Genomic DNA, 27,222 nt, shown 5'->3' with positions numbered 1-27,222 from the left:
GTCATAGCAAACACTGTCTTCCAACAACACAAGAGATGACTCTGCACATGGACATCACCTTATTATGGTCACTAACAAAATCAGATTGATTATATTCTTTGCAGCCAAAGATGGAGAAGCTCTATATAGTAAGTAAAAACAAGACCGGGAGCTGACTGTGCCTCAGATCATGAACTCCTTATTGCAAAATTAAGACTTAAATGGAAGAAAGTAGGGAAAACCACTAAACCATTCAGGTATGACCTAAATCAAATCACTTACAATTATACAGCAGAAGTGACAAACAGATTCAAAGGATTAGATCTGATAGACAGAGTGCCGGAAGAACTATGGACAGAGGTTCATGACATTGTACAGGAGTCAGTAATCAAGGCCATCCCGAAGAAAAAGAAAGGCAAAATGGTTGTATGAGGAGGCTACACAAATAGCTGAGAAAAGAAGAGAAGCTAAAGGCAAAGGAGAAGAGGAAAGATATACCCATGTGAATGCAGAGTTCCAAAGAATAGCAAGGAGAGATAAGAAAGCCTTCTTCAGTGACCAATGCAAAGAAATAGAGGAAAACAATAGAATGGGGAAGACTAGAGATCTCTTCAAGAAAATTAGAGATAGCAAGGAAACATTTCATGCAAAGATGGTCACAATAAAGGACAAAAATGATATGGACCTAACAGAAGCAGAAGATATTAAGAAGAGGGGCAAGAATATACAGAAAAACTATACAAAAATTATCTTCATGACCCAGATAACCACAATGGTGTGATCACTCACCTAGAGCCAGACATCCTAGAATGTGAAGTCAAGTGGGCCTTAGTAAGCACCACTATGAACAAAGCTAGTGGAGGTGATGGAATTCCAGCTGAGCTATTTCAAATCCTAAAAGATGATGCTGTGAAAGTGCTACACTCAATGTGCCAGCAAATTTGGAAAACTCAGCAGTGGCCACAGTACTGGAAAAGGTCAGTGTTCATTCCAATTCCAAAGAAAGGCAATGCCAAAGAATGCTCAAACTACTGCACAATCACACTCATTTCACACGCTAGCAAAGTAATGCTCAAAATTATTGAAGCCAGGCTTCAACAGAATGTGAATCAAGAACTTCCAGATGTTCAAGCTGGATTTAGAAAAGGCAGAGGAACCAGAGATCAAATTGCAAACATCCCTTGGATCATCGAAAAAGCAAGAGAGTTCCAGAAAAATCTACTTCTGCTTTACTGACTATGCCAAAGCATTTGACTGTGTGGATCAAAACAAACCCTGGAAAATTCTTAAAGACATGGGAATACCAGACCACCTCACCTGCCTCCTGAGAAATCTGTATGCAGGTCAAGAAGCAACAGTTAGAACCAGACATGGAACAATGGACTGATTCCAAATTGGGAAAGGAACACCTCAAGGCTGTATATTATCAGCATGCTTATTTAACTTATATGCAGAGTACATCATGTGAAATGGTGGGCTAGACGAAGCATAAGCTGAAGTCAGGATTGCTGGGAGAAATATCAATAACCTCAGATATGCAGATGACACCATCCTTATGGCAGAAAGTGAAGAGGAACTAAAGAGCCTCTTGATGAAAGTGAAAGAAGAGACTGAAAAAGCTAGCTTAAAACTCAACATTCAAAAAACAAAGACCATGGCATCTGGTCCCATCACTTCATGGCAAATAGATGGGGAAACAGTGGAAACAGTGAGAGACTTCTTTTCTTGGGCTCCAAAATCACTGCAGATGATGACTGCAGCCATGCAATTAAAAGACGCTTGCTCCTTGGAAGAAAAGCTATGATCAACCTATACAGCATATTAAAAAGCAGAGACATTACTTTGCCAACAAAGGTTCATCTAGTTAAAGCTATGGTTTTTCCAGTAGTCATGTATGGATGTGAGAGTTGGACCCTAAGGAAAGCTGAGCACCAAAGAATTGAAGCTTCTGAACTGTGGTGTTGGAGAAGACTCTTGAGAGTCCGTTGGACTGCAAGGAGATCAAACCAGTCTATCCCAAAGGAAATCAATCATGAATATTCATTGGAAGGACTGATGTTGAAGCTGAAACTCCAATACTTTGGCCACCTGAAGCGAAGAACTGATTCACTGGAAAAGACCCTGATGCTGGGAAAGATTGAAGGCAGGAGGAAAAGAGGATGATAGAGGATGAGATGCTAGGATGGCATCACTGACTTGATGGACATGAGTTTGAGCAAACTCTGGGAGATAGTGAAGGACAGGGAAGCCTGACGTGCTAGATTCCATGGGGTTGCATAGAGCCGGACACGACTGAGTGGCTGAACTGAACAGAACTGAACCACTACCAGATCAATGTTCCATAGCATGAGGTCTTTCTAAGTGTCTTACTCTACTGTGTGGCTCTAAATGCTGATATCTTCTTACTCATTTCCAAAAACCTCTACGTAGACCTTTTCCTAATGATCATCCAGAACAGTACAGGCAGACAGAATGTGCTCATTACATTTTTTGTCTAGGTTATCAAAGGATTCTGTTTTATAGTAACTAGCAGAAGACACAGAGTCAAGCCTTACATCATCAGCCACAAGGGAGATGTGCAAACGTTCTGCAGAAAAGGAAGACAATTTAGAAAATGAACTAAGAGGAAAGAGTCCCAAACCCTTGATTTGTTTACTTTAGAATCATCTGTGGTCATCTGAAAAATGCAGGTCCCTCAACACCTGTCCCAGAGAATGCTACTTAGAAGGTTTTGCACAGGGACTAAGATAAGCATTTTGACAGCAATTCTCCAGGGGACTGTGCTACAAATCCAGTCTTATAAAAAGCAGATCTTTCCCATCAGTTCAGTTCAGTCACTCAGTCGTGTCCGACTCTTTGCGACCCCATGAATCACAGCATGCCAGGCCTCTCTGTCCATCACCAACTCCCGGAGTTCACTCAAACTCATGTCCACAGAGTCGGTGATGCCATCAAGCCATCTCATTCTCTGTCGTCCCCGTCTCCTCCCGCCCCCAATACCTCCCAGCATCAGTCTTTTCCAGTGAGTCAACTCGTCGCATGAGGTGGCCAAAGTATTGCAGTTTCTATTTTAGCATCAGTCCTTGATCTCCTCTAGAATGGACTGGTTGGATCTCCTTGCAGTCCAAGGGACTCTCAAGAGTCTTCTCCAGCACCACAGTTCAAAAGCATCAATTCTTCGGCGATCAGCTTTCTTCACAGTCCAACTCTCACATCCATACATGACCACGGGAAAAACCATAGCCTTGACTAGACTGACCTTGGTTGGCAAAGTAATGTCTCTGCTTTTTAATATGCTATCTAGGTTGGTCATAACTTTCCTTCCAAGGAGTAAGCGTCTTTTAATTTCATGGCTGCAGTCAGCATCCACAATGATTTTGGAGCCCCAAAAAATAAAGTCTGACACTGCTTCCACTGTTTCCCCATCTATTTCCCATGAAGTGATGGGACCAGATGCCATGATCTTTGTTTTCTGAATGTTGAGCTTCAAGCCAACCTTTTCACTCTTTTCCCATAAATACAGTCAATTGATCTTTGACAAAGGAGCAAAGGGAATACAATGGAGCACAGATAGTCTCTTTAACAAATGGCGCTGGAACAACTGGATATCCACATGTAAAAGAAAAAAAGAATCTAATCACAGACCTAATATTCTTCATAAAACTAAACTCACAATGGATCACAGACCTAAATGTAAAGTGCAAAACTATAAACCTCCTAGGACATAACATAGGAGAAAACCTAGACAATCTTGGGTATGGTGATGACTTTTTAGATACAACATCCAAGGCATGATCTTTAAAAGAAATAATTGATAAGCTGAATTTCATTAAAATTAAAAACTTCTGCAAAAGATAATATCAAGAGAATAAGAAGCCAAACACTGGAGGGGCGGGAGAGAAAATATTTGCAAAAGACGCATCTGATAGAAGGCTGTTAGCCAAAATATACAAAGAAATCTTAAAACTGAACAATAAAGCACAATACTCAACTAAAAAATGAGCCAAAGATTTTCACAGACACTCCACCAAAGACATACAGATGATAAATAAGCACATGTCATTGGAGAAATGCAAATGAAAGCAACAAGATACCACTACACACCGGTCAGAATGCCCATAATCCAGACATCGGCAATATCAAATGTTGATGAGGGTGTGGAGCAACAGGAACTCTCGCTCATTGCTGGTGGGAATACAGAATGGTACAGCCACTTTGGAAGGCAGTTTCTTACAAAACCAAACATGTTCCTACTGTATGATCAGCAATTGTGCTCTCTGGTATTTATCAAAAGAAATTGAGACCTTACATCTACACAAAAACCCCAGCATACAAAAGTTTCAGTTCAGTTCAGTTCAGTCGCTCAGTCGTGTCCGACTCTCCGCGACCCCATGAATCACAGCACGCCAGGCCTCCCTGTCCATCACTAACTCCCGGAGTACACTCAAACTCATGTCCACAGAGTCGGTGATGCCATCCAGCCATCTCATTCTCCGTCGTCCCCTTCTCCTCCCGCCCCCAACCTTTCCCAGCATCAGAGTCTTTTCCAGTGAGTCAACTCGTCGCATGAGGTGGCCAAAGTATTGCAGTTTCAGCCTTAGCATCAGTCCCTCCAATGAACATCCAGGATTGATCTCCTTTAGAATGGACTGGTTGGATCTCCTTGCAGTATAAGGGACTCTCAAGAGTCTTCTCCAACACCACAGTTCAAAAGCATCGATTCTTCGGCGATCAGCCTTCTTCACAGTCCAACTCTCACATCCATACATGACCACGGGAAAAACCATTGCCTTGACTAGACGGACCTTGGTTGGCAAAGTAATGTCTCTGCTTTTTAATATACTATCTAGGTTGGTCATAACTTTCCTTCCAAGCAGCTTTATTCATCATTGCCAAAGCTTGGAAGCAACCAAGATGTCCTTTAGTCGCTAAATGGATACATAAACTGTGACACATCCAGACAGTGGAATATTATTCAGCACCAAAAAGAAATAAAGTATCAAGTCATGAAAAGATATGGAGGAATGTTACATGTGTATTATTAAGTGAAAGAAGCCCATCTGAAAATGCTACATACTGTCTGATTCAAACCAGATGAAATCCTGGAAAAGACAAAACTAGGAGAAGAAACAAATCAATGGCTGCCAGGGGTTGGGGTAGGGGAGAGATGAATTAAAGCAGAGACATTACTTTGCCAACCAAGGTCCGTCTAGTCAAGGCAATGGTTTTTCCCGTGGTCATGTATGGATGTGAGAGTTGGACTGTGAAGAAAGCTGATCGCCGAAGAATCGATGCTTTTGAACTGTGGTGTTGGAGAAGACTCTTGAGAGTCCCTTATACTGCAAGGAGATCCAACCAGTCCATTCTAAAGGAGATCAATCCTGGATGTTCATTGGAGGGACTGATGCTGAAGCTGAAACTGCAATACTTTGGCCACCTCATGCGACGAGTTGACTCACTGGAAAAGACTCTGATGCTGGGAAAGGTTGGGGGCGGGAGGAGAAGGGGACGGCGGAGAATGAGATGGCTGGATGGCATCACCAACTCTGTGGACATGAGTATGAGTGTACTCCGGGAGTTGGTGATGGACAGGGAGGCCTGGCGTGCTGTGATTCATGGGGTTGCGGAGAGTCGGACACGACTGAGAGACTGAACTGAACTGAGAGGATTTTCAGGGCAATGAAAGTACACTGTATGGTAATTATAACAATGGATATATGTCATACATTTGTCCAAACCCATGAAATGTAGAAGACCAAGAGTGTGCCCTAATATAGACTATATAGAATTTTGGTGGTGATGATGTGTATCAATATAGCTCCATCAATTATAAGAAATGTACTATTGGTGAGGGATGTGATAATGGGGGAATATTAATTGTAGGGGCAGTGGGTATATGGAAAATCTCTGTACCTTCCTCTCAATTTTGTTGTAAACCTAGAACTGCTTTAAATAATGTCTTTTTTAAAAAACGAAAACAAAAAAAAATTTTTAATCAGATCTAATGTATTTACTTCTTCAAAAGCTGTTCAAAGAAGTGCTTCAATATAGAAAGTGACCTTGTCTTTTTAAGAGATAGTATATAAAATGTTTTTCTCCTAGTTGTTGGCCCCTGTGGTTCATGAATGAAAACAGTTTTTTAAAAACTAAGTTACAGCCATGACTAGTTTTTAGATCAGACAGGCCTAAAATGTTTTGCACCCACAAGAAGTAGAGACTGAAGAAACTTACCACATTATTGTTACGACACTATTGTTACATAACTAAAGAGAACTATGTAGAAAGTTAATTTTTTTCAATAATGAAAGGAACTCCTCTAATGAGTAACCTTTGAGATTCCTTTTCCAATGTACCCTGAGTATTTCACATATTCTCATGGACTCCAGATAAGAAATTAAAAAAAAATCTTTTGTTGTACTTTAGAAAAAATAACAAAAGGGAAAATACTGATTTTGAAGAGAGAGTTTTTGAAATCTTATGAAAGATTAGATGATAACCTAAGATAGGAGGCATTTGAGTGCTTCCTTTTAAAAACCACGCACTGAAATCCACACAATCACTCTGCAGACAGAAGGAGGAAATGGACAAACTAAAGACTATTTCCTGCATGCTAAAGATGATTAGTTTGTTAAGAAATTCCCTAAAATTCATTGGCTTGGCTAGTCTGTAGCTATTAAGGTCAGGCTCCCTTCAATGCCAGACTATCCCTGAAGGACTGGAAGTCATCGCCCTGGGGCTTCAAAATGACTCCACGTTTTCCTGACTGGAGATTAGAGAAACAGTCTCTGGCAATTTGTTTGACGTATTTTAAACTGGTACTTAAACCAATTCTGACTGTTTGATAATAAATGAGTCATGTGTCTTTCTTCTGTGGTTTTGATTGGAAAGGATCTCTCTAGGGGAGAACGGAGAGGAAGAGGTGTGGGCTAGGTGCCAATTCTGTGAGGTGGTGGAAGAGGTCAGCTCTGTGTACTGGCTGCATCCTCAAGGGAGTAGGGATGAATAATAAAAAACCATATAGCTAGCACGTATTGCATGCTTACTCTACAGATGTTAGCAATTAGGCCAACTCCAAACACTCTTCATATAACAGCCCTCAAAACATCCTTAAGAGGCAGCACTAGTGTTACTACTCCCATTTTACAGATTACAAAACTGAGGCTGAGAGAGAAGTGACTTGCCCCAAATCACACTGCTAGTAAGAAAGAGAGTTGGGATTTGAACCCAAGCAGTATGGCTCCAGAAAAGAGAATAAGGTGGTAAGGGCAAAAGATACAGAATTTATACCAGCCTGTCCAAAAAAATTTTCTGGGATTATGGAAATTTGTGCTGTCTGGTACAGGAGCCACTAGCCATACATGAAATTGGCTAGTAAGACTGAGCAACTTAAGTTTTGATTTAATTTTAATTAAAATGTAAACACAGTCATGTGTGACTAGTGGCTCTTGTATTGGACAGTACAGGTCTATGTTATAGGAAGAGTCCATGCTGATGACCGACTCTGGGAATGTGTATGACAAGAAGTGGTGTCCCTGCTGCATTCCCCCCACCACTGGGTGCCAGCGAACCCCCACTCTCTTGGGATGGATGCCATCCCATGGTTGTAGCTTATTCCTGAACCACAACATGAACTAAGGGCTGAAAGCCAGCCAACCAGCCCAAGCACTGTCTGTGGTCAGCTTTGGTAAGATGCTGCATCAGCTCTGAAGATGAACACTTCAGTCCAGAGGAAGAAGAATGCCTTCTTATTTGGTTGGGCCAATTTTTGATAATTTATTCATCCAGAGGGGATGCTAGTTTTGTAATCTGCACTAAGATTCATTTTGTGCTGGTATATGCCCCAAGGTGGGGCTTTCCAGGTGGCTCAATGGTAAAGAATCCGCCTGCCAATGGAGGAAATGCAGGTTTGATCCCTGGGTTGGGAAGATCCCCTGGAGGAGGAAATGGCAACCTACTCCAGTATTCTTGCCTGGGAAATCCCATGTACAGAGGAGCCTGGCAGGCTACAGTTGGTGGGGCCACAGGGAGTCAAACACAACTGAGTGACTGAGCACGACACACTACTATATATAAAATAGATAACTAATGAGGACTCGCAGGAGATATGGGTTTGATTTCTGGGTCTGGAAGTTCTCCAAGAGGAGGAGTGGCAACCCACTCCAGTATTCTTGCCTGGGAGAACCCCATGGGCAGAGAAGCCTTGTGGGCTACAGTCCATGGGGTTACAAAGACACAACTGAGTGACTAAATAACAATACATGCTCCAAGGCACTTCTCTAAATTTGTCTAATAAGAACTCCAAGGGCTAGGCTATCATCTCTCTCAGAGCTACCCTAATTTCTATATTTGGGTTACTTTCTTGCACAGTCTGCCATGGACTGAGGTAAAGTTTTAAGACTTCTTCCCTTCTTTTCCCTGCCCCTGCTAAAAATAGATTATTTGAAGGTTTTCCCTGTGATTTTACCAACTCCAGGAAAAGCAAGGGGAATTAATAGCATAATAAACTCAGGGATTCTACAAGTTATAAGACTTCAAAGCCTATAGTAACGGCTCTCTCCAGACTTCACCAAAACATCACCAGGGCCAGGCTGCTTCTTTTAAGGCTTAGTTCTTGAGGAAGCAGATCTATTCCATCCTTCTCTCTTTTTATTCCTGAATTACAATGCTCCTGAGTTGCTTATCCTTGCCCCCTAAGTCCTCACCCCCATCCTGAATGTTGTCTAACTTTGGATACTACCAAACATTCAAAAACCTATTCACACCCGTGTGTCAGGCATGGGGTGTGGGGGAATAAGACACAGCCCCTGCTCTCAAGGGAGATGGCAGCCTGAAGAGGGTGACCACTAAGTAAACAGGAAATGACAACACAATGTGCTGAGTATTATGACACAGGAAAGTACAAGGTACCACGGTACATGACAACTGGGCACGTACCTAGGCTAGAGAGGTCAAGGAAGGCTTTCTGGAAGGGAATAGATGCCTGAGCTGAGATAAGGACAAGTTAGAAGCAACCAGTGAACAGGCAAGGCCTGGGCCACAAGGGTATGCAGAGTGCTTCCACTATTCTGCCTGAATGTTGAGTCTGTATGCCACTCTTCTGTTTGAGTGTCTGAAGAGTGAGTTTGAGGAACTGAAAGAAGTTCAGTGTGGGTTGGGTGATGGGTGCAGGATGACACTGAGCCAGTTAGGAAAGTGAGCATAAAAGGCTTTGTTGCTCCTGCTGATGAGTTTGGACTTTAGACCGCAGGCGCCAGGAACCACTGAAGGGCTTAAAGTAAAGGAGAAGCAACAGGTACTACCAGCAGGCAAATGAAACTGCAAACCTCACATGAGAATGATCTGTACTGGGGAGTCAGGGGGACTCCAGACTGAACCACGTGAATTCAGTGCTATCTGCCTTCACCCACAGTGCCTCTCAACTTGCCTGGGAGCACCTCTCGGGACAGGGGAAGAGAGGGAATGCCAACCCCCAGGCCACCTGGGAGGTTTCTGTTCAAAAATTCATGTGATTTTTTTGGTGTCCTATTCCATGATATAGCCAGGAGGGTTGTCACGTTCCAAAAATATTCACACTTTTCATCCAGTCATTGGGCAAAATGGACATTCCAGGATAAAGGCCCTGTTCATCCTATAACTTCAGAAGTTCTGCATGTGGCCCTCCATACCTCACTCTCTCAGAAACAGTCTGAATGAACGATAGATAGGGGACAAGGCCACATGCAGGGCACTCTGCCAACATCAGACCTCTTGCTTCCCTACCTGGAATCACATAAACTAAATGCTCCCAGTCCTGAGATCATTCTGCCTCAGTGCCAGCCTACAGCCTCAGAGACACTTCCCCATCTGGGCAGTCCTCCCCTTCAGCAATGCCTCTCACCTCACTCCACCACCATGCCAAGCTCCACCCTCACTTCTCACAGAGCCTGTCTACACTTCTGCAAGCTTCCATCGTGCACTCTTCTTTCTATATAAACAACTGTGTCCAGTGCTGTCACCTCTACACTGAAGCTTCAGGAGTAAAGAGACAGGTTTCTTATCTCTGCTCACCATTCAGAGCTTTACCCACTATGTATGCTCAGGTTTTACTAAATTCATTGATTAACCTGGTTCTTTCTTCCCTGTTCTGTTGTTAATAATCAATTCTAGGCTCCAAAGGAAAGGAAATAATGAAAGATTAATTTAGAAATTTAACAAATTTTGTAGATACAGTCACACATAGGAAATACAAGTTATTCTCTGGGGCACTAAACTACTTTTTAACTCTGGGAATGATATAATTTTCCTTTTGAAAGATAAATACCAATCACTCATACATTGCTGGTGAGAATGTAAAACAATACAGTTACTCTAGAAAATAATTTGGCAGTTTTTTAATAAAACTAAATATGCAATTACCATATGATCCAGCAATTACACCCTAAGGCATTTGTTCCAGAGAACTGAAAAGTGATATTCACATAAAAACCTGAACATGAATATTTACAGCAGTTTTCTTCATACTTGCAAAAAAAATGGAAAATAACCAAGATATCCTTTAGTGAATAAAAGGTTAAACAAACTGATACATCCATATCATAGAATACCACTCAGCAAGAAAAAGAAATGGACTATTGATATATAGAATAGCTTGGATGGATCTCCAGAGTGTTATGCAGAGACTGAAAAATATAGTCAGCCTCTGACAGTTATTAACATATTTTATATGATTCTGTTCCTCTTACATTCTTAAAATGATAAAATTATAGATGAAGAACAGATGAGTGGTTGCCAGAGGTTAGAGACTTGGGGGAGAGGTGTGGAGAGAGGGGGTGCAGGAAGGAGGTGGGTGTAGCTATAAAAGTGCAACTTGGGACTTCCCTGGTGGTCCAGTGGCTAAGATTCCTCACTCTTAATGCAGGGGTCCTGGGTTCGATCCCTGGTCAGGGAACTAGATCCCACATACCACAACTAAAGATCTCTCATGTAGCCACTAAGACCAGGTGCAGCCAAACTGATTAACTGATTTTTAAAAATAAATAAAAGGGCAACTAGAGGGATCCCTGTGGTAATGGAACTGTTCTGCATCTTTGCATATGATAAAACTGCACAGAACTACATACACATCCAAATGCCTGGACGGAACACTGGTGAAATTGGAATAAGGTCAGTGGACTGTACCAAGGTCAATTTTCTGGTTTTAATATTGCACCCTATATATGAGATGTTACCATTCGAAGCAACTGGGTGAAGGGTAGATGGGATCTCTTTGGATATTTTTTGCAACATACCAGTGGATCTATAATTATTTTTAAGGCGTTTTTTTTTTTAAATGAGACACCAAAAGCAGATGCATTTTTCATTGGAGCAAACTGTAGAAAGGAGTAGGGTATTCTGTTTATGTTTTAACTAGGTTAGTTCCAAAGGTTCCCAATACAATCACAGTCAGTCCCTCTGCAGTAAGTGTACTGTCCATACTCACCAGTAGTATAGAGTGTAGTTAGTGTCAGGACTTGTATTCCTTCCAGGGAGCCAAGTGCATTTCATGTACCTCAGGTTGTGCCAAATGCATTGGAGCTCAGTAACAGCAGACTCAGGATCACCTAGAACATCCAGCCAAGAGTTTACGACTGTCCTCTCCTTGTAGTGCCAGCTAGCAAATCACTCTGAGGGCTGGGGGTGATAAGGGTGCTTCAGGCTGCTTCTCCAGAAAGCTGACCCCTAACCTCTCACTCCCATTTGACCCAGAAGGCACCCAGGAGGGAGAAAACCCAAATCTAATTTGCTCACAACTTTCTTATCTCCTCAGATTAAGAAGACATCTTTACTATCGAGGGACCCTAACTCTTATACTCCTAACTGGAGAGAGAGTTTAAAGGTCAAACAATATTTCAATCATAGGAAATGACTATGAAGTTTCCCAAATGAATGTGAAAACATAAACAACCATTATATCTACTTGCTGTTAAAAAAAAACACATTTACTGAGTTATAATTTACCTTCCTGTCATTTGAGCAATACCGACACATCTTGTTTTAAAAATTGAACAAACATTCCTCTTGAAGCAATTTGGGGAAAGGTAAACAAAACATAACTCTTAGTCACTGCCTATGTTATGGTCTTAGGAGCCAGAAAATCTTATTGATCTGAAATCTCTACCTTTAGAAAGCCTTTTAAGTTAAGATATAACATTTCTAAATTAAACACCTTTGTTTAAAATTCATACCTGCTATCTCTTGTGATCCTTAAAAGGCTACTTTTTGTCATAATACAATTTTTTGTATCACCAACCACCTTTTGGTCATAATACAGTTTAGGTTTTATTCAGATAATTAAACTCCTCGGGAAATGAAAATAGGGGAGGTTAAATTGTTATAAACCATGTTCCCAGCCTCTTACTGTATAATATTTTTGTTATTTTTATTTTATTTTTTAAATTTATTTTAATTGGAGGCTAATTACTTTACATTATTGTATTGGTTTTGTTATACATTGACATGAATCTGCCCCGGGTATACATGTGTTCCCCATTTAGGATCTGAAGATCTACAGCAACTAACTCAGTTTCCTTCTTCATAAAATGAATCAGGATAATAATACACACCTTTGTCATTTCACAGAATAAGCTTAAGAAGCTCGATTCAGGGGAAAGGCAAGTGTGCACGTGCGTGTGTGCATGTGAGGGTGTGCCAGTGTATTACTTTCCAAATTATTCAGTGCTCTCCAGCTACCAGGCACGGTCATTCAAGTTGTCTGTGAGCATCTCACAGTTATCAGTGTGCTGTCAGCATCTAGTACAAGTGCCTGACACTTATTAGACTCAAGTGTTTGAAAATGGAATGAATGAATGAACACTGAACATAAGCAGGTAGATAATCTGGATGTCTTCTCTAAATGCCAAGAGATAGTGCTTTCAGTTGTTACCTTCAGGGGGCGAGATGCACTTTTCCACCAAAATGCTGGGCTTTTCACTTTCATTGGTGCTGCACTGGGACCCCACCTGCAGACAGATCCTCTCATTCAGGGGCACTTCTTTTGAACGATGAGTTTCTGGAGCAATTTTCTAAGGTAAAGAAATTTAAAAGGTATTGCTATAGCCAATGCACAGAAATACATTTATGTAATAAAACATTTGCATGCTGAAATACATAAATAAAATGAAAAGTCAGCAAATGGTATGCAGTTCAGTGATTCTCAACTGGGGGTGATTCTGTTCTCCCACCCCTTGATGACATTTGTTGATGTCTAGAAACATGTTTCGGAGAAGGCAATGGCAACCCACTCCAGTACTCTTGCCTGGAAAATCCCACGGATGGAGGAGCCTGGTAGGCTGCAGTCCATGGGGTCGCTAAGAGTCAGACACGACTGAGCGACTTCATTTTCATTTTTCACTTTCACACATTGGAGAAGGAAATGGCAACCCACTCCAGTGTTCTTGCCTGGAGAATCCCAGGGACGGGGGAGCCTGGTGGGCTGCCGTCTATGGGGTCGCACAGAGTTGGACACGACTGAAGTGACTTAGCAGCAGCAGCAGAAACATGTTTAGTTGTCATAACCAGTTGGGGGGGGGAGCAGGGGGCAGAGTGAACTGCTACTGGCATCTAGTGGGCAGAGGCCAAGGATGCTGCTAAACCCTCTACAAGGCATAGGACTGCCTTCCCTCCCCCCACAACAAAGAATTATCCTGCATCAAATGGCAGTAGTGCCACCATTGAGAAACCCTGGTAGAAATAAAAGACAGTTCCTCACATTTTCAGGTGTAAACATCATGACATTTTCTATAAACCTACCATGCTAACATATCAACCGTCTGAGCAATCTCAAAGGAAACACAGTGAGATGATCAAAATTCAATTCCAAGTAGATGTAGTATAACATCAAGATTAAGGTCAAATGAACTGGTCTAAGAATCTGGCAACTCTGGTCACCTCCGAGGAGAGGAAGTAAAGAAGGGGAGCCTGAGGGTTGAGGAACGACTTTTCACCAAACATCTTTCTGCACTGACCATTTTGACGATCTCACATAAACATAGGAATGATAAGGGCTGACCTATGCACTGAGTGCAGCAGACTCTCATTCTGAAAGGGAGATAAGCTTTGTGGAACCACAGAAAGCCAACTTATAGACAGCCTACAGATAAAAATCACAAATCTTGTTATTAGATTTAGAATAATGAGATTAAAGGACTCTTCAGGAAATTCACATTTTCCAAGGTGACAGAGTTGGAATTATTAAGAACGGAGCTGCTTTTAATTAGAGTTCCAAGGCGCTTCCTGTTTTGTAATAGTTTCTGACTCAAGTTGGAGACAGCATTTCCTTTTATATACGTGCTGAGAGCCATGAAGGGGAAATTTTGTCAGAGTTACCTCTATCTACCACTCTAAAGGGGCTACTCTGCCATTTCACACGCCTGCCAGCAGCTGAGCATGAAGGCAACTGAGAGAGACTCTCAAAATGAGGACCCAAGGATGTCCTCTGAGAGGTAGCCAGCCAATCATCAATCAACAAACCGTAGCAAAGACACAGGGAAAAAAACACTTTATGAGACACTGAATAGCTCTAAGGACTAGGCAAGACAGCACTCTAAAAGAGGAGTTCGTTGGTCAGCCCTGGAAGAAAACAAAAAGAAATGTCTGCAAACAAAATTGTGATGGGGAGAAAAGGTGATTCGGTCCATGAACATTGAGTAGGTTTGTCCCAGCAACAAAGCCATGCCTACCCTCAGTGGTGCCTCCAGCTATTCTGAGCCAAGTACATTTTCACAACAAATTCCTGACTCCTTGCCAAGGAACCTACTTATCATTTGGCTTTCCATATAGTTGCTGCCTACAGGGATGGAACATACCAGCTGTGCCAACAGAAGCCTCTCGAGACTGTTTCACCATCATTGTTCTCATGGTGAAGTAAGGAACTGGTCCTGGATTGATGAATGCATGCTGAGGAAATGAAGTTTCTCAAAAGACTCTGGAGAATGTTTTGGCATTATTGTTCCCATGATGAAGTAAGGAACTGGCCCTGGATTGATGAATGTGTGCTGAGGAAATGAGGTTTCTCAACTTGTGAAGCTGATGACCAGTCCCAGGATTTTTGGTGATGATAGGAGGGAAGCTCTGAATGCACATTTCACCAACCACACTATTTTACTGAGCAAAAGTCCCATATACCCCTGAAGGAGCCACCCTGACCAAGAATCCTTGATAATTATTGTGTGGAAGCTGCGTTTGCCCTTTGAGGACACCCGGGGGAAAATGCATGGTCAAATGCCATCAGTGAGAATCATCAATGAAAAATCTCAGTTCTCTTATTATACTAGATATTGTTCCAGTGAGTGGGCTGAGGAGTTTTATTACACAAGTATTTTTAATAAATAGAATTTCTTAAATTAAAAACATACTTTAGTACCTAAATCTGAACCTTTTGTTTTGGGCAAATGAATAATAAAATAACTTAGAAAAGACATGGTAGGGGAAAAGATAAAATAGTTAAAAAAAATTCTCTTCTGAAGCAAAAGGCAAATAATATTAAACTGGCATGAATAAAGTAGGAATCCCAGTTGCCAATGACTGCCAAGTCAAGTGTGCCTCTCTATCAGACCAGGAAGCAAATCCCTCCCAGCGGATCTTGATGACGTATGTCTGATGGCTCCCACGTGACTTTCGGCTTTGGTGACTCATTCTACTGGTAGCTGCTGTATGACATTATGCTCCACCCCTCAGAGAGTCTGGGCTCCTTTGAAAATCTATCAAAAATCAAGGCCAGAGTCCTGACTCGATCCCTCCCCTTCAAGACCAATGTTCATTTGGCTAGGTTGCAGCTTTCCCAATTCCTAATCCTTTCTCAGAAGGAAAGGGGGTCAGCTTGACCTTTAGCTTCTTTGGGTGCCTAGACAGAACAACAGCCTTTTAATTTATTCACCGAGTGAGACTCACCTGTCTCTTGATGATGAAAGAAATCTAAAATCTGAGGCCAGATCCTTCTAATTGCCAGATTAGATATCACTAAAACACGGGTGGAGGGCAGCCACTTGAACTAGTCTTTTATTTTTTCTTTTAATTATCTACGATTCTCTATGTCTCATCTTAATGTTTCTCCAATCTGAAGACTGAAAATGACCTCAATGGTTTACCTCATTTAGCAATTTGGGACCATTAGATGGTCACAAAAACACCATAACACATACAAACTATTATAATGCCACTTCATCAATATGCTTCAAAGCATGGGCCTTCCCTGGTGTCTCAGTGGAAAAGAATCCACCTGCTAAGCAGGAGATGTGGGTTCAGTCCCTGAGTCAGGAAGATCCCCTGGAGAAGAAAACGGCAATCCACACCAGTATCCTTGCCTGAGAAATCCCATGGAGAGAGGAGCCTGGCAGGCTACAGTCCATGGGGTTGCAGAGAGTCAGACAAGACTTAGTGACTAAACAATAACAATATATACATCCCAGTGTGGTCTCACGACATTAATGCTATATTCAAAGGACAGACAGAGGGGAAGAAAATCTCTCCTGCCATTGATTCTCAGATTCAGGATTGTAAACTTCAAAAGGAACAGACAGGAAATCCCCCATCACTGATTGGAAGGGATAAACTGTGTTTATCACAATCCTGACATTGGTAGCCTTCAATGCTGCAAATGCCTGCAATAAATGAGTAGGCCTTAGGCAGAGGCCACCCTTTATAGGTTTCTTTGGGAGCAAAAGGGAGGGACCAAGATTAAACAATAATACTGGTTGAACCATATATATGACCTATAAAAGAAACAATTTTACATGATTCTATCTAACAGTAATCATAATAAAAGCTAACAATTACTGAACACTAACGCTGTACCAGGTATATCACAAACATTATCTCCTTTCATAAATGTACACCATTCACATGAAGTAAGTATTTTTACTAGCCTTCACCACCACCACCCCCCAGCATTTTACAAACAAGAAAATGGAGGCTCAGGCTCAGAGAAATTAAATGACTTGCCTGCCTAAGGCCACAAGACTAGAAAGGGAAAGAGACAAAATTTCCAACCCAATTCTGTACTGAGGAGTCAGCCCCATTTCTAGGCTGGCATGTCAGCATATCCAGCTGACTGATCCTTGAGCATGGCTGACAGGCTAATGAACAAGGCCCTGTTAGAAAGATGGTGACCTCTCCTGGGGGTTTCAGTTAGATTATTTAGGTGACACACTAAAAAGGGTCTTTCCTATAATTTCTCAAGGCTGAACTACCAGAAGCTGTCACTAAGACTCCAACTGTCTAAGGCCCATCCTTAGGAACAAGAGGAAGTCAAAAGTGTGAAAAGGGGAACTGGTCTACCAGAGTTTCGCAGGCTTCCGCATTTGGAGGACCTCTCTTAAAAGGCAAATACTTGGAACTGACCAGCCTCTTATCAATCGACATCTAAACTACAATTATCACCTCTGTGGGAAGGCAGATTAGCAAGTTCCTCTCAGGAGGGAGAGCCTATTTCATCCTCACTTCATTAAGTTTTCCCATATATTAGTTTTGGTGTCCCAGCAAGCCAGAGAAGTGTAAAGTCACAGTTTACACACAAGGAAATGAAGGCTCAGAGAGGTTAAGGACTTTGCCCCAGGCCACTGAGCTAGCTGCATGGTGCACTAACTAGTTCTCCGGACTCTTCCTGCCCACCAAACTGCCTGGACATGATGATTCCACAGTTCACTGAGCCGAAGTACTGTCATTAATAACAACTTCTCATTGGCCTCCTCAAAATCCTTGGCAAATTCAACCCCAAACATCCTCCATCTTCCCCACCCACACACTAAAAGAAGATAGAGTCATCCCTCTTACATGGGAGGGGCATTGGTTCCAGGGCCTCCTGTGGACACCAAAATGTGTGGATGCTCAAGTCTTTTATTTAAAATGGCCTAGTGTTTGCATATGACCTCTGCCCATCCTCTCCTATACTTAAATCATCTCTGGATGACTTATAATACCTAATACAATGTAAATGATATGGAAATAGTTGACAGTTTGAAAAATTCAAGTTTTGCTTTGGAACTTTCTAGGATTTTTTTTTTCCTGAATATTTTCCACCTGCAGTTGGTTGAGTCTGCAGATGCAAAAACCAAGGAGTGTATACAGGTATAAAACAGTTCTGAACAGACAATATGATGCTTTGAGGAACCTGTCAGTTATAAGGGGCTACAAACCAATAAGGCTCTTAAGAGAAATTTCCGTTAAATACGATTATCATAAAGAATCTGAAATCTTGTTAACAAAAATTCACTGAAATCGGTTGCACATCCGACTGGGAAAAGCTGAAAGTTTCTCTCATTTTTCCTCAAACATCAGGGAATCTTCTAGTCAATCCCACCTGTCACGGACATCTTATTTTTTTCACTTTCCATATGACCATTTTCTTTGGCATCACATAGATCTTGCATATCTACCTGTGCATGTGATTAATGAGATGGTAAATGAGAAAATTCCCTGAGAAACTGAGAGTCTTACATAAATACAATACTTCAGGCAACAACACAGAAACCAATTTTAACATAATTAATTATTCATGGAGTGCCTATAGGAACCAATTTTAACATAATTACTTATTTATGGAGTGCCTACTAGACAACGATACCTAATATTTCCTAAGAGAGTAATAACCTCAATTGTATTTGATTAGCAAATATTTTCTGATGTTCAGTTTTGGACATAGTTGTTTCCATAATTTTCCCAGTAAAAAAATTTGGACACAACTCAAACTAAAAACCCCACTTTGAAGTGAGATTAGAATGTGGCTCATTCTTAGCTCCAACTCACAGTTGTTCACTTTACCTTATCAGTGTGATCTGTTCCAGAAAACTTACCTTATCCTGTTTGTTGCCAAAATGACTGAAATACTTTAGACTACAATTCGGACTGGCTCCCTCAGGAGGATTCCATGTCCATATGATGGTACAGAGGTTTTCAACAGAAACACTCAAATTCGTCACAGGTGGCTGTGATTCTGTTCAAATCAAGCACAGGAAACACGTTTATCAACAGCAGCCAGTATTTTCATTGGTTCATTTCATTTTGCCTCCAAGTGCTAGAGGCCAGGAATCGTAAAACTGAGTTAATGAGAGCTAACATTTACTGACCCAGATAGTATCCTAAGTACGCTCCACAAACGAATCTGCTCAGTCCTCACAACCTTAGAAGACAGGGACTATCAGCTTGTAAAGATGAGGCGACCAAGACAAGGGCTTTGAGTCACTTGCCCCATATCCCATGGCTGGTAAATGACAGAGCTGACATGCAAACCCAGGAAGTGTGGCTCCCATGCCGCATCACCTGCTATAGGGTGAACCCAGAGGACAGTATATTCTAAAACATCCAACTTTTCCTCCTGTGGGTATTTGGGATCCCCTACACTTGCTCACCAAAAGGCACTCAATATAGACACTTCCCTCTCAGCAGTTCTGCGAATGTGTTGAAGCGGCTCATCTTTTAACTGTGCTTGCCAACGTGACCTGGTAATTGTTTTTTTTTATGACTATTCCAAAGAAGTATTGAGAGAGAGATTTAATGGCCCTGGTTGCTCCCCTGAGGTCTGACACTAAACAGCTGGAACGGTAGCTCTGGCAAATCTGAAGAGAGAAGAGAAGAGGAGAAACAGTGAACCAACGTCTTGAAAAATGTGTTTCATTTGGAGAAAACCCACCACTGTCTCCACCAAGAATTTACTAACTCTATTATTTCGGACTCAGCTCTAGGACCAGGGAAGGGAGTTTTCATGCTTCTGCCAAATGCAGGGAAGGAAACAGAGAGGGAAAGGAAATATCATTTCAAACTTTCCTGAGAACTTCTCCTGAGGCCAGGACTACCAAAATCACCCCCCAGAGACTGAATAAGGGCTTCTCTGTACTATCTTTGCAACTTTTCTATAAGTCGAAAATTATTGCAAAACTCAATTATTTAAACTAATGGAAACTTAATCATTACTAATTACTTAAGAACTACAGCTACATTAACTTATCAATAGGTAGTTATATTTTATATTCTATGCCAACACTTTGGAGTGCTCTGGGCCTCTTACATGATATGCAATATTTATAGCATTACCTTCCTTTTAACTGAACAAAAATATGCCATCTGTCCCAAAACATCAACCCGACAGGCACTATGTAGTTGTGATTCCCCCAAAAATCAGTTTTCTACAGGGCAGCCTGCACCAGCCCAGAATTCTCAATATTCAGCTCACCATTCCTGACTCAACCATTAGCATTTCTGAAAGGTAGACCAAAGGCCCAGCTGTGGGGAGGAGCAGCCCATAGCAGGCCAAGTCCTTGTAGAAGCAGGGAGTTCCTATTGTACTGCATTTAAACCCAGCTGTTGCCAAGGGGCACCAATGGCTCAGGCGACGATGATTTTAAGTTAAGATTTTAAGTGATTAAAGGTTAGGATTTAAGTTAGGATTTAATATACATTTATTCCATTTCAGCCTTTCTGACATCACGTCAATGATATTTTTGAAGACAAATTGTTTATCAGATATACAGCCTTTAATGAAAACTTTGTTCCTACTGGTGACCATACTCTACTTTAGGATTATCTCCCTTACTGTGCAGTTTCCAGAAATGCACTGCACCAAAAGTCCAGGATAGCTGGTTTAGCCCTTCCTGACATACTGTCTTCTCACCCAAATCCCACTCCCACACAGAAATTAAAGCCCTTACAATAAAAATATTACCTATTTATGGTTTGCTTTAAATCATACCCAAATTTTCAAGGTAGTTTAAGACTTTTTAAAATCTATCTTTTAACCTTGGTATTTTAATAGAAGATTAGCCTCCCCTATTTCCCATCTCTCAAATGGATTTCTTTTTTTCCCATTTGTTCTGAAGTAGATCCCTGGCTAGGAAGATCCCCTGGGGAAGGGAATGGCAACTGACTCCAAGATTCTAGTCTGAAGAATTCCATGGCCAGAGGAGCTTGGCGGGCTACAGTCCATAAGGTCGCAAAGAGTTGGACACAACTGAGCGACTTACACACATACACACACACACACATCCTTTAGTCAGATCTTCTAACTCATTTGCATTTTAGGGTACATGTGGCTCTCTGCCATCCTTTTTACCCCTAATAGTTCCTTCCATTTCTCTTGAGATTCTTCTACTTCCTATACTTTAAAACACACACACTCACAGAAAGTTTAAATACAATCTGCAAAAGTTTAAATGTATCTGAATACATGTATGTGGGTATAATACATCCAGACATATTCATAAACAAGTGGAGACTGTGCTTCTTCATTTGTAAGACATTTTATTTCAGCATAGTGTACTGATTAAGAGGACAGACTATGGAGCCAGGCTGCCTGAACTCAGATGCCAGCTCTGTTACTTACTAGCCGGCAAGTTACTTAACCACTCTGCCTCTCTCTGCATCTATAACATGAAGATGATAATTGTATCAAAGAAAATGATTATTATGAGGATTAAATGAATTACTACAGATGAAAAGCCCCAAACAGTGCCTGGCACAGAACAAGGGCTATGTAAATACGTACTGTGTGCTTTCTTTCTTTTTGAAGAGACCAACAGTTCTGAACGGTTGCTTTGGTTTCCTATGCAGTTGATATCTGCCCATGGCCTTAGAGACAGAACAAGCTTATTCTTAGGCACCTAATTCCAACCATTTCTTAGGGGTTGATCACTGACCAGAAAGGAGAGTGGGAAGGCCATGGGGACTCAAGTTAACTACCCTTGACTAAACTTCAAACCTCAAGTGAGTCCATATGGTCATCTAGCACAAGATCCCACTCTAATTTCGAAATAATACGATCAATGCTGTCTCTAATAATAAGGCTTAACTCAAAGCTTATGCTCTCTCTTGTTCAGTCACAGGAGCTGGCAGAAGCATGCATATGTCGGGAAAAGTCAAGGAAATCACGAGTCATATGTGAGTCATCCATCTCCTTCCTTTACATCAACCTCTTCCAGTGCTTTCCTTGCAACACCTCTCTTAATTATCCTGATCATACTCAGGTGCTCTGCTGCGTCTTGTGAGGCAGGCAGACATACAGCAGTAAGGCCCGAGCCAGGACAGAAGGCGTGCATGACCCATCTTTCTAGGGGCCACCTCTAATCCTAGGTTCCTGCTGAGCTTTGCACTCTGGTGACCCCCCCAGCCCCACACTCAGTCAAGTCTCCCTGTTGACTTCTCCTCCAGTGTCATTTCCCAACTCAGCTTCAAGGGCAAATGAAGCCCTTCTGCCTTGACTGGTCTGGCCAATGCACCCTCCTGCCAAGCCAGACTCCTCGTTGAGACCACAGGGGCACCACCACCATTACTTCTGGGCCTCTGCACCTGCTCTCCTCCCAAACTGGGAATAACTTCTCCTCTACCAATTCAAATGTCACCCACCCTAAAAGTCTAGCTCAAATTTCAGTTCTTCCTCAGAATTTCCAGCCCTCAGTTTCCCTTCTTCTGAATGCCTATGGTACTTATTGTTTGGATTACACAGTCTGACAGTCATAAAGCAAGTCTCCAATACATGATCATTCGCTTTTTACCAGTGGCCTGTACATATTTGCGTGAATGCCCACCAGTCCTGCCCTGCTGCTCTGGGAGAGGCCCAGCTCCCCTCCCAGCCAAGGACTCTCCTCATTTCTGCAGAGAGAGGCACTGAATGCAGTGGTTAGGGGCATGGTCTCTGGAAGCAACTGCTGGGGTCAGAAGTCTAGCTCCCTCCTGCAGTCTACCACCTACGAGACTCCGGGCAAGCCTCTGGGCCTTGCTCTGCCTCAGTTTCCTCCTATACAAAACAAGAATGGTAACAGCACCAACAGGAGAGGTTCTGTGGAAAGATGAAATAGGTCAAGTGGAAAACTGAGAACGCTGCCCGGCACAGAGTAAACACTATATAAATGCTAGTTGTTATTAAGAATGCCACAATGTGGGCTTACCAATCTAAACAGACTAAAACTAAGCTGGTAACCTAATCATTTTTATAAACACTCAAAAGATTAGAGCTGGAGGAGCCCTTAAAACTTATGGAGTTCAATCTCCTTTCACAGAGAACACTGTTGCACAAGGGAGGGAAATGACCAGTCCTGAAGTCCCACAGCTGGGAAAGGTCAGACCATTATAATAGTCAAGTCGCCTGTTTTGTTTTGCTTTTTTTCCCCCCACCATAACTTAATGCAATTGTATCAATTATTTCCAATGGGAAAAAGTTTCTGTATTTCTAAGTAACCAAGTTGCCAATGAACCTCTGTGACAAAACTGATTAAGTTGGGGATTGCCAGTATTAGCTAGAGTCAGCTGTTTGTTGTTCCAGGTGTGAGGTGTGTGGGAGAGGGAGTCTGGAGGAGGGAGGGGACTGGAGTACTGTGGAAATCTGGAGACTAAGGAGATGCGTGGCTTCCCTGCTGGCTCAGCGATAAAGAACCCGCTGGTAATACAATGCAATGCAGGAGATGCAGGTTTGATCCCTGGGTCGGGAAGATCCCCTGGAGAAGGATATGGCAACCCACCCCAATATTCTTGCCTGGGAAATCCCATGGAAAGAGGGGCCTGGAGGGCTACAGTCCATGGGGTCGCAAAAGAGTCGGACGTGACTGAGGGACTAAATAACAGCAACCAAGGGGATGGGTGACCCCTCTTCCTTCTCTGGACTGTAGCTGCCCCATGAGTATGGAAATCAGATCCTCCTAAGTGAGCTAGGAGATTGGGGGGGGGCTCGATGATTACACAACACACTCTAAGGCTCTAAGCCAATGCACAAAACCTGGCTCAGTACTAAAGAAGGCAGGCACTTGAAGGAATGACTGATGAACTACAAACTTCCCTCAAGTCTCTACTCAAATGCTGCCTTTTCAGTGGCAGTCTACATAGTCCACCTTATTTACAACAGCAAACCCCTGAACTGCTTTGTTTTTCTCCATCATACATATTGCCCTCTAACATACCTTATATTTTACTTTTCCCCCCTTACTCTGACTCTACCAATAGCATACCAGCTCCAAAGGGCAAGGACTTGATCTGTTTTGCTCACCACTTGATCTGTTTTGTTCTGCCCCTAGAACACTGGCACAGGGCACAGAGAGTCTGCATACGTTTTGTTGACTGAATCAACAGAGGGCATCCAAGTTTCCTAATCAACATTTCAACTTGGGTTTCAAAGCCCAACGCACCGGCTGAAAAAGCAATAAACAAATTGTGGGTGTTTGTGTCAACGTGACAATAAAACCTATCAACTTTGGAGCTACTATCGTCACCAAAAAAATGTCCAGAAGGTCGCTCAGGCCAAAATCTGTCCCTCAGGAATTCATAAGTGCCCCCCGCCACAAGTTTTCACAGTAACTCTGGTTTATTAATTTAAATGGCCGCACCAGGTGAGGAGTATATGAGAACTCGCATCTGTGCAACTTTTCTGTAAGTCGAAAATTATTCCAAAATATAAAGGTTACTAAAGAAAAAGGCATCCACGCGGATGGTGCTCCGGATTTCCCATGGATTTCTTGTACGCCAGAGGAGACATGTCCTTTGCTACTTCAGAGGCGCTTCAGAGGTTCCCTTCGACTGCCGCCACCTCGCTGGACCCACCGCACAAGGAGCCTCGGCGCGTCACCCTCACTCCCGGACCCTGGTCGGCGTCCCCGCGGGCTCCCAGCCCCTCATCCCCTCTCCGGGCCACGGGCGACACTCCCACCCCCGACCCCGCGAACTCCTTTCGGGCCCCAGGCCTTGGCGCCAGGCTCCTCGGCGCTGCCCGACGGCCCAGGGAAGTGCGGCGAAAAGTCGTCGTCCCGCCGCCCGGGATCCGGGAAAGCCCGGTCGCCCCGGCTCCCTCAAGGTCGAGCCGGGCGCGGGAGGCGCCTGCCGCCGCGGCCGCGATATGTCCCGAGGAGGGCCCTCGACCCCGACTCCCGCCGCGGCCCTCGGCCCCAGGCGCCCCGGCGGGCCTCTCGGCCGCGATTCCCGCTGCCCCGGCCGGGGGTCGGTACTCACCCGCGGGAGCAGCCACACCGCCGCGGCCTGCGTAGAGCAGCAGCGCCCACAGCCCGCAGAGCCGCGCCGGCCGCTCCATGCAGCCCCTCTCTCGGAGCCCGGCCGGGCTGCAGCCGCCGCAGTCTCCGCCTCTTTCGCTCCCTCTCCCACTTCCCGGCTCCGCCGCGCTGGAGGCTGGGGGGCCGGCGCAGACGGGAAGGGCCGCCCCGCCCACCGGCCGCAGGTAACCCCGGGGCCAGCGCCGGCGAAGGGGCGGGGCACCCGCGGCTCCAGCAGCGGCTTCCAAGCCGCCACACCTGGCCCCGCGACAGCCGAGACTCCGTCGCGCCCAGGGAGTTCGATAGCCGGCAGGGCAGAGCGGCCCCGACCTCGTCGCGGCCCGGCCCCGGCGCCGCTGGGCTCTGTGCGAACGGTGTGCACCCCGGAGGAACCTCGGACGTTCCCAGCCGAGCATCCGGGCAGGGCAGGGCAGGGCGGCCTCCGGGAAGGAGCCTTGACCTGGACTTCTGGAGTCTCAGCTTGCAATCGTTGGCCTCTGAGCCCTTGTTTCCTAAACTCTGACTCCAGGGTTAGAAATCCCAGGCCTGACTTCACACGGTGCACTTGGAAGACCAGAGGGCACTTGGTGGGAGCGTGCTTTGTGAACGCTCGTGCTTTGTGGGACGGAAGGTATATTTGAAAGCTGGTGATACATAATGCTAAGTTGAACATAGAAACAAAGAAAAAAGCTAAATTTTAAATATGAGAGACAGTGCCCTACTGGGCTTCCCTGGTGGCTCAGTTGGTAAGACTCCCTCTGTAATGCAGGAGACCAGGTTCGATCCCTGGGTGAGAAGATCCTCTGGAGGAAGGCATGGCAACCCACTCCAGTGTTCTTGCCTGGAGAATCCCGCGGACAGAGAAGCCTGGCGGGCTACAATTCATGGGGTCGCAGAGTCGGACAGGACTGAGCGTCTGAGCACAACAGAGTACCATACTATGTACTTGGATTTTTCAAAACTCACAGCCAACTTTCTACACACTTCTTTTTCATAGATATATATTGGGAGATGGAAGGTGAGCTGGAAAAATGCGCACTGAATACGTTGAAAGTGGGTGATTGTGAGGATTAAGGACGATGAGGATGGAGGAAGAACCTTTTAGTTTTCCTGTGGCTGCTGTAACAAATTATCACAAATTTAGTGGCTTTAAACCACCCAGTTTTATTATATTTATATTAGAGTTCTGTAGGTCAGAAGTCTCTTTAGGCTAAAATCAAGCTGTAGGCAGACCTGTGTTCACTTCTGGAGGTTTTGAGGGTGAATCTATTTCCCTGCCTTTTCCAGCTTCTAGAGACTGTCTACATTCCTTGACTGGTTCCTGCACCACTCAGACCTCTGCTTTCCTTGTCACATCTCTTTCTCTGACTCTGACCCTCCTGCCTTCCTTTTTCATTTATAAAAATCCTTTTGATTTGATTGGACCCACCATAGAGAAGCTAGTGGTTGGGGCAGGGGAATGGGAGGTACAAACTATTGGGTGTATTCTACACACAAGGAATATAGCCAATATTTTGTAATAACTGTAAATGGAGTGTAATCTTTTAAAATTTGTGTACAAAAATTTTTTTAGTGTAAAAGGGAAAAAATAGATAGGACCTACTAGATAATCCATGATCATCTTCCTATCTCAAAATCCTTGATTTATATTAATAAAAAGCTGCTGTATAGCACAGGAAACTCTACTCAATACTCTGTAGTGACCTATATAGGAATAGAATCTTAAAAAGAGTGGATATATGTATATATATAACTAACTCACTTTGCTGTACAGTAGAAACTAAAACAACACTGTAAATCAACTATATGTCAATAAAAATTAGTTTTTGAAAATCATTGATTTAATCACACCTGCAAAGTCACTTTTGCCATATAAGGTAACAAACATATGCACAATTGTCTGGGATAAGGTCATGGACACCATTGGGAGGAGATTATTTTGTCATTATGTGCTATGTGCTTAGTTGTGTTAAACTCTGTGACCTCATGGACTGTAGCCAGCCAAGCTCTCTGTCCATAGGATTTCCCAGGCAAGAGTACTGGAGTGGGTTTGCCATGCCCTTCTCCAGGGATCTTCCCGACCCAGGGATTGATCCCGTGTCTCCTGCATTGACAGGTGGATTTTTTTTTACCACTGAGCCACTTGGGAAGCCCTTGCATGTGTACATTACTGTACAAAATAATGTTTATGAAAACATTATGTAAGCTATCAAGCCCAGCAAAATTGAGACATTACTATTATTTCTAAATCCCCCCACAAATAGACCAG

General features: G+C 43.3%; 1 protein-coding gene across 3 annotated transcripts in view; it reads right to left on the bottom strand.

Moving 5' to 3' along the window:
* The window catches only part of IL13RA1 (interleukin 13 receptor subunit alpha 1), a 78,638-nt gene extending 53,433 nt beyond the window's left edge, over positions 1-25,205 (bottom strand). Inside the window, exons 1-4 of one of the 3 annotated variants that reach the window (XM_088834146.1) lie at positions 24,916-25,205; positions 18,786-18,925; positions 12,881-13,019; positions 11,438-11,558 (exon numbers count right to left, since the gene is read on the bottom strand). In XM_088834146.1, the coding sequence (XP_088690272.1) occupies positions 11,438-11,558; positions 12,881-13,019; positions 18,786-18,925; positions 24,916-24,994 (479 nt within the window). In that variant the 5' untranslated portion in view covers positions 24,995-25,205. The remainder of the gene's footprint in view (positions 1-11,437; positions 11,559-12,880; positions 13,020-18,785; positions 18,926-24,915) is intronic. The other 2 variants (XM_088834147.1, XM_055437949.2) reach the window with 2 other exon arrangements.
* Positions 25,206-27,222: the final 2,017 nt, after the last annotated feature.

Source organism: Moschus berezovskii, chromosome X (genome assembly GCF_049115385.1).
Source record: "Moschus berezovskii isolate FMDL1 chromosome X, NW_MosBer_1.0, whole genome shotgun sequence".
NCBI classification, from domain to species: domain Eukaryota; kingdom Metazoa; phylum Chordata; class Mammalia; order Artiodactyla; family Moschidae; genus Moschus; species Moschus berezovskii.
Note: the sequence above shows the minus strand (reverse complement) of the source record. Positions and strands in the feature narration are given on the sequence as shown.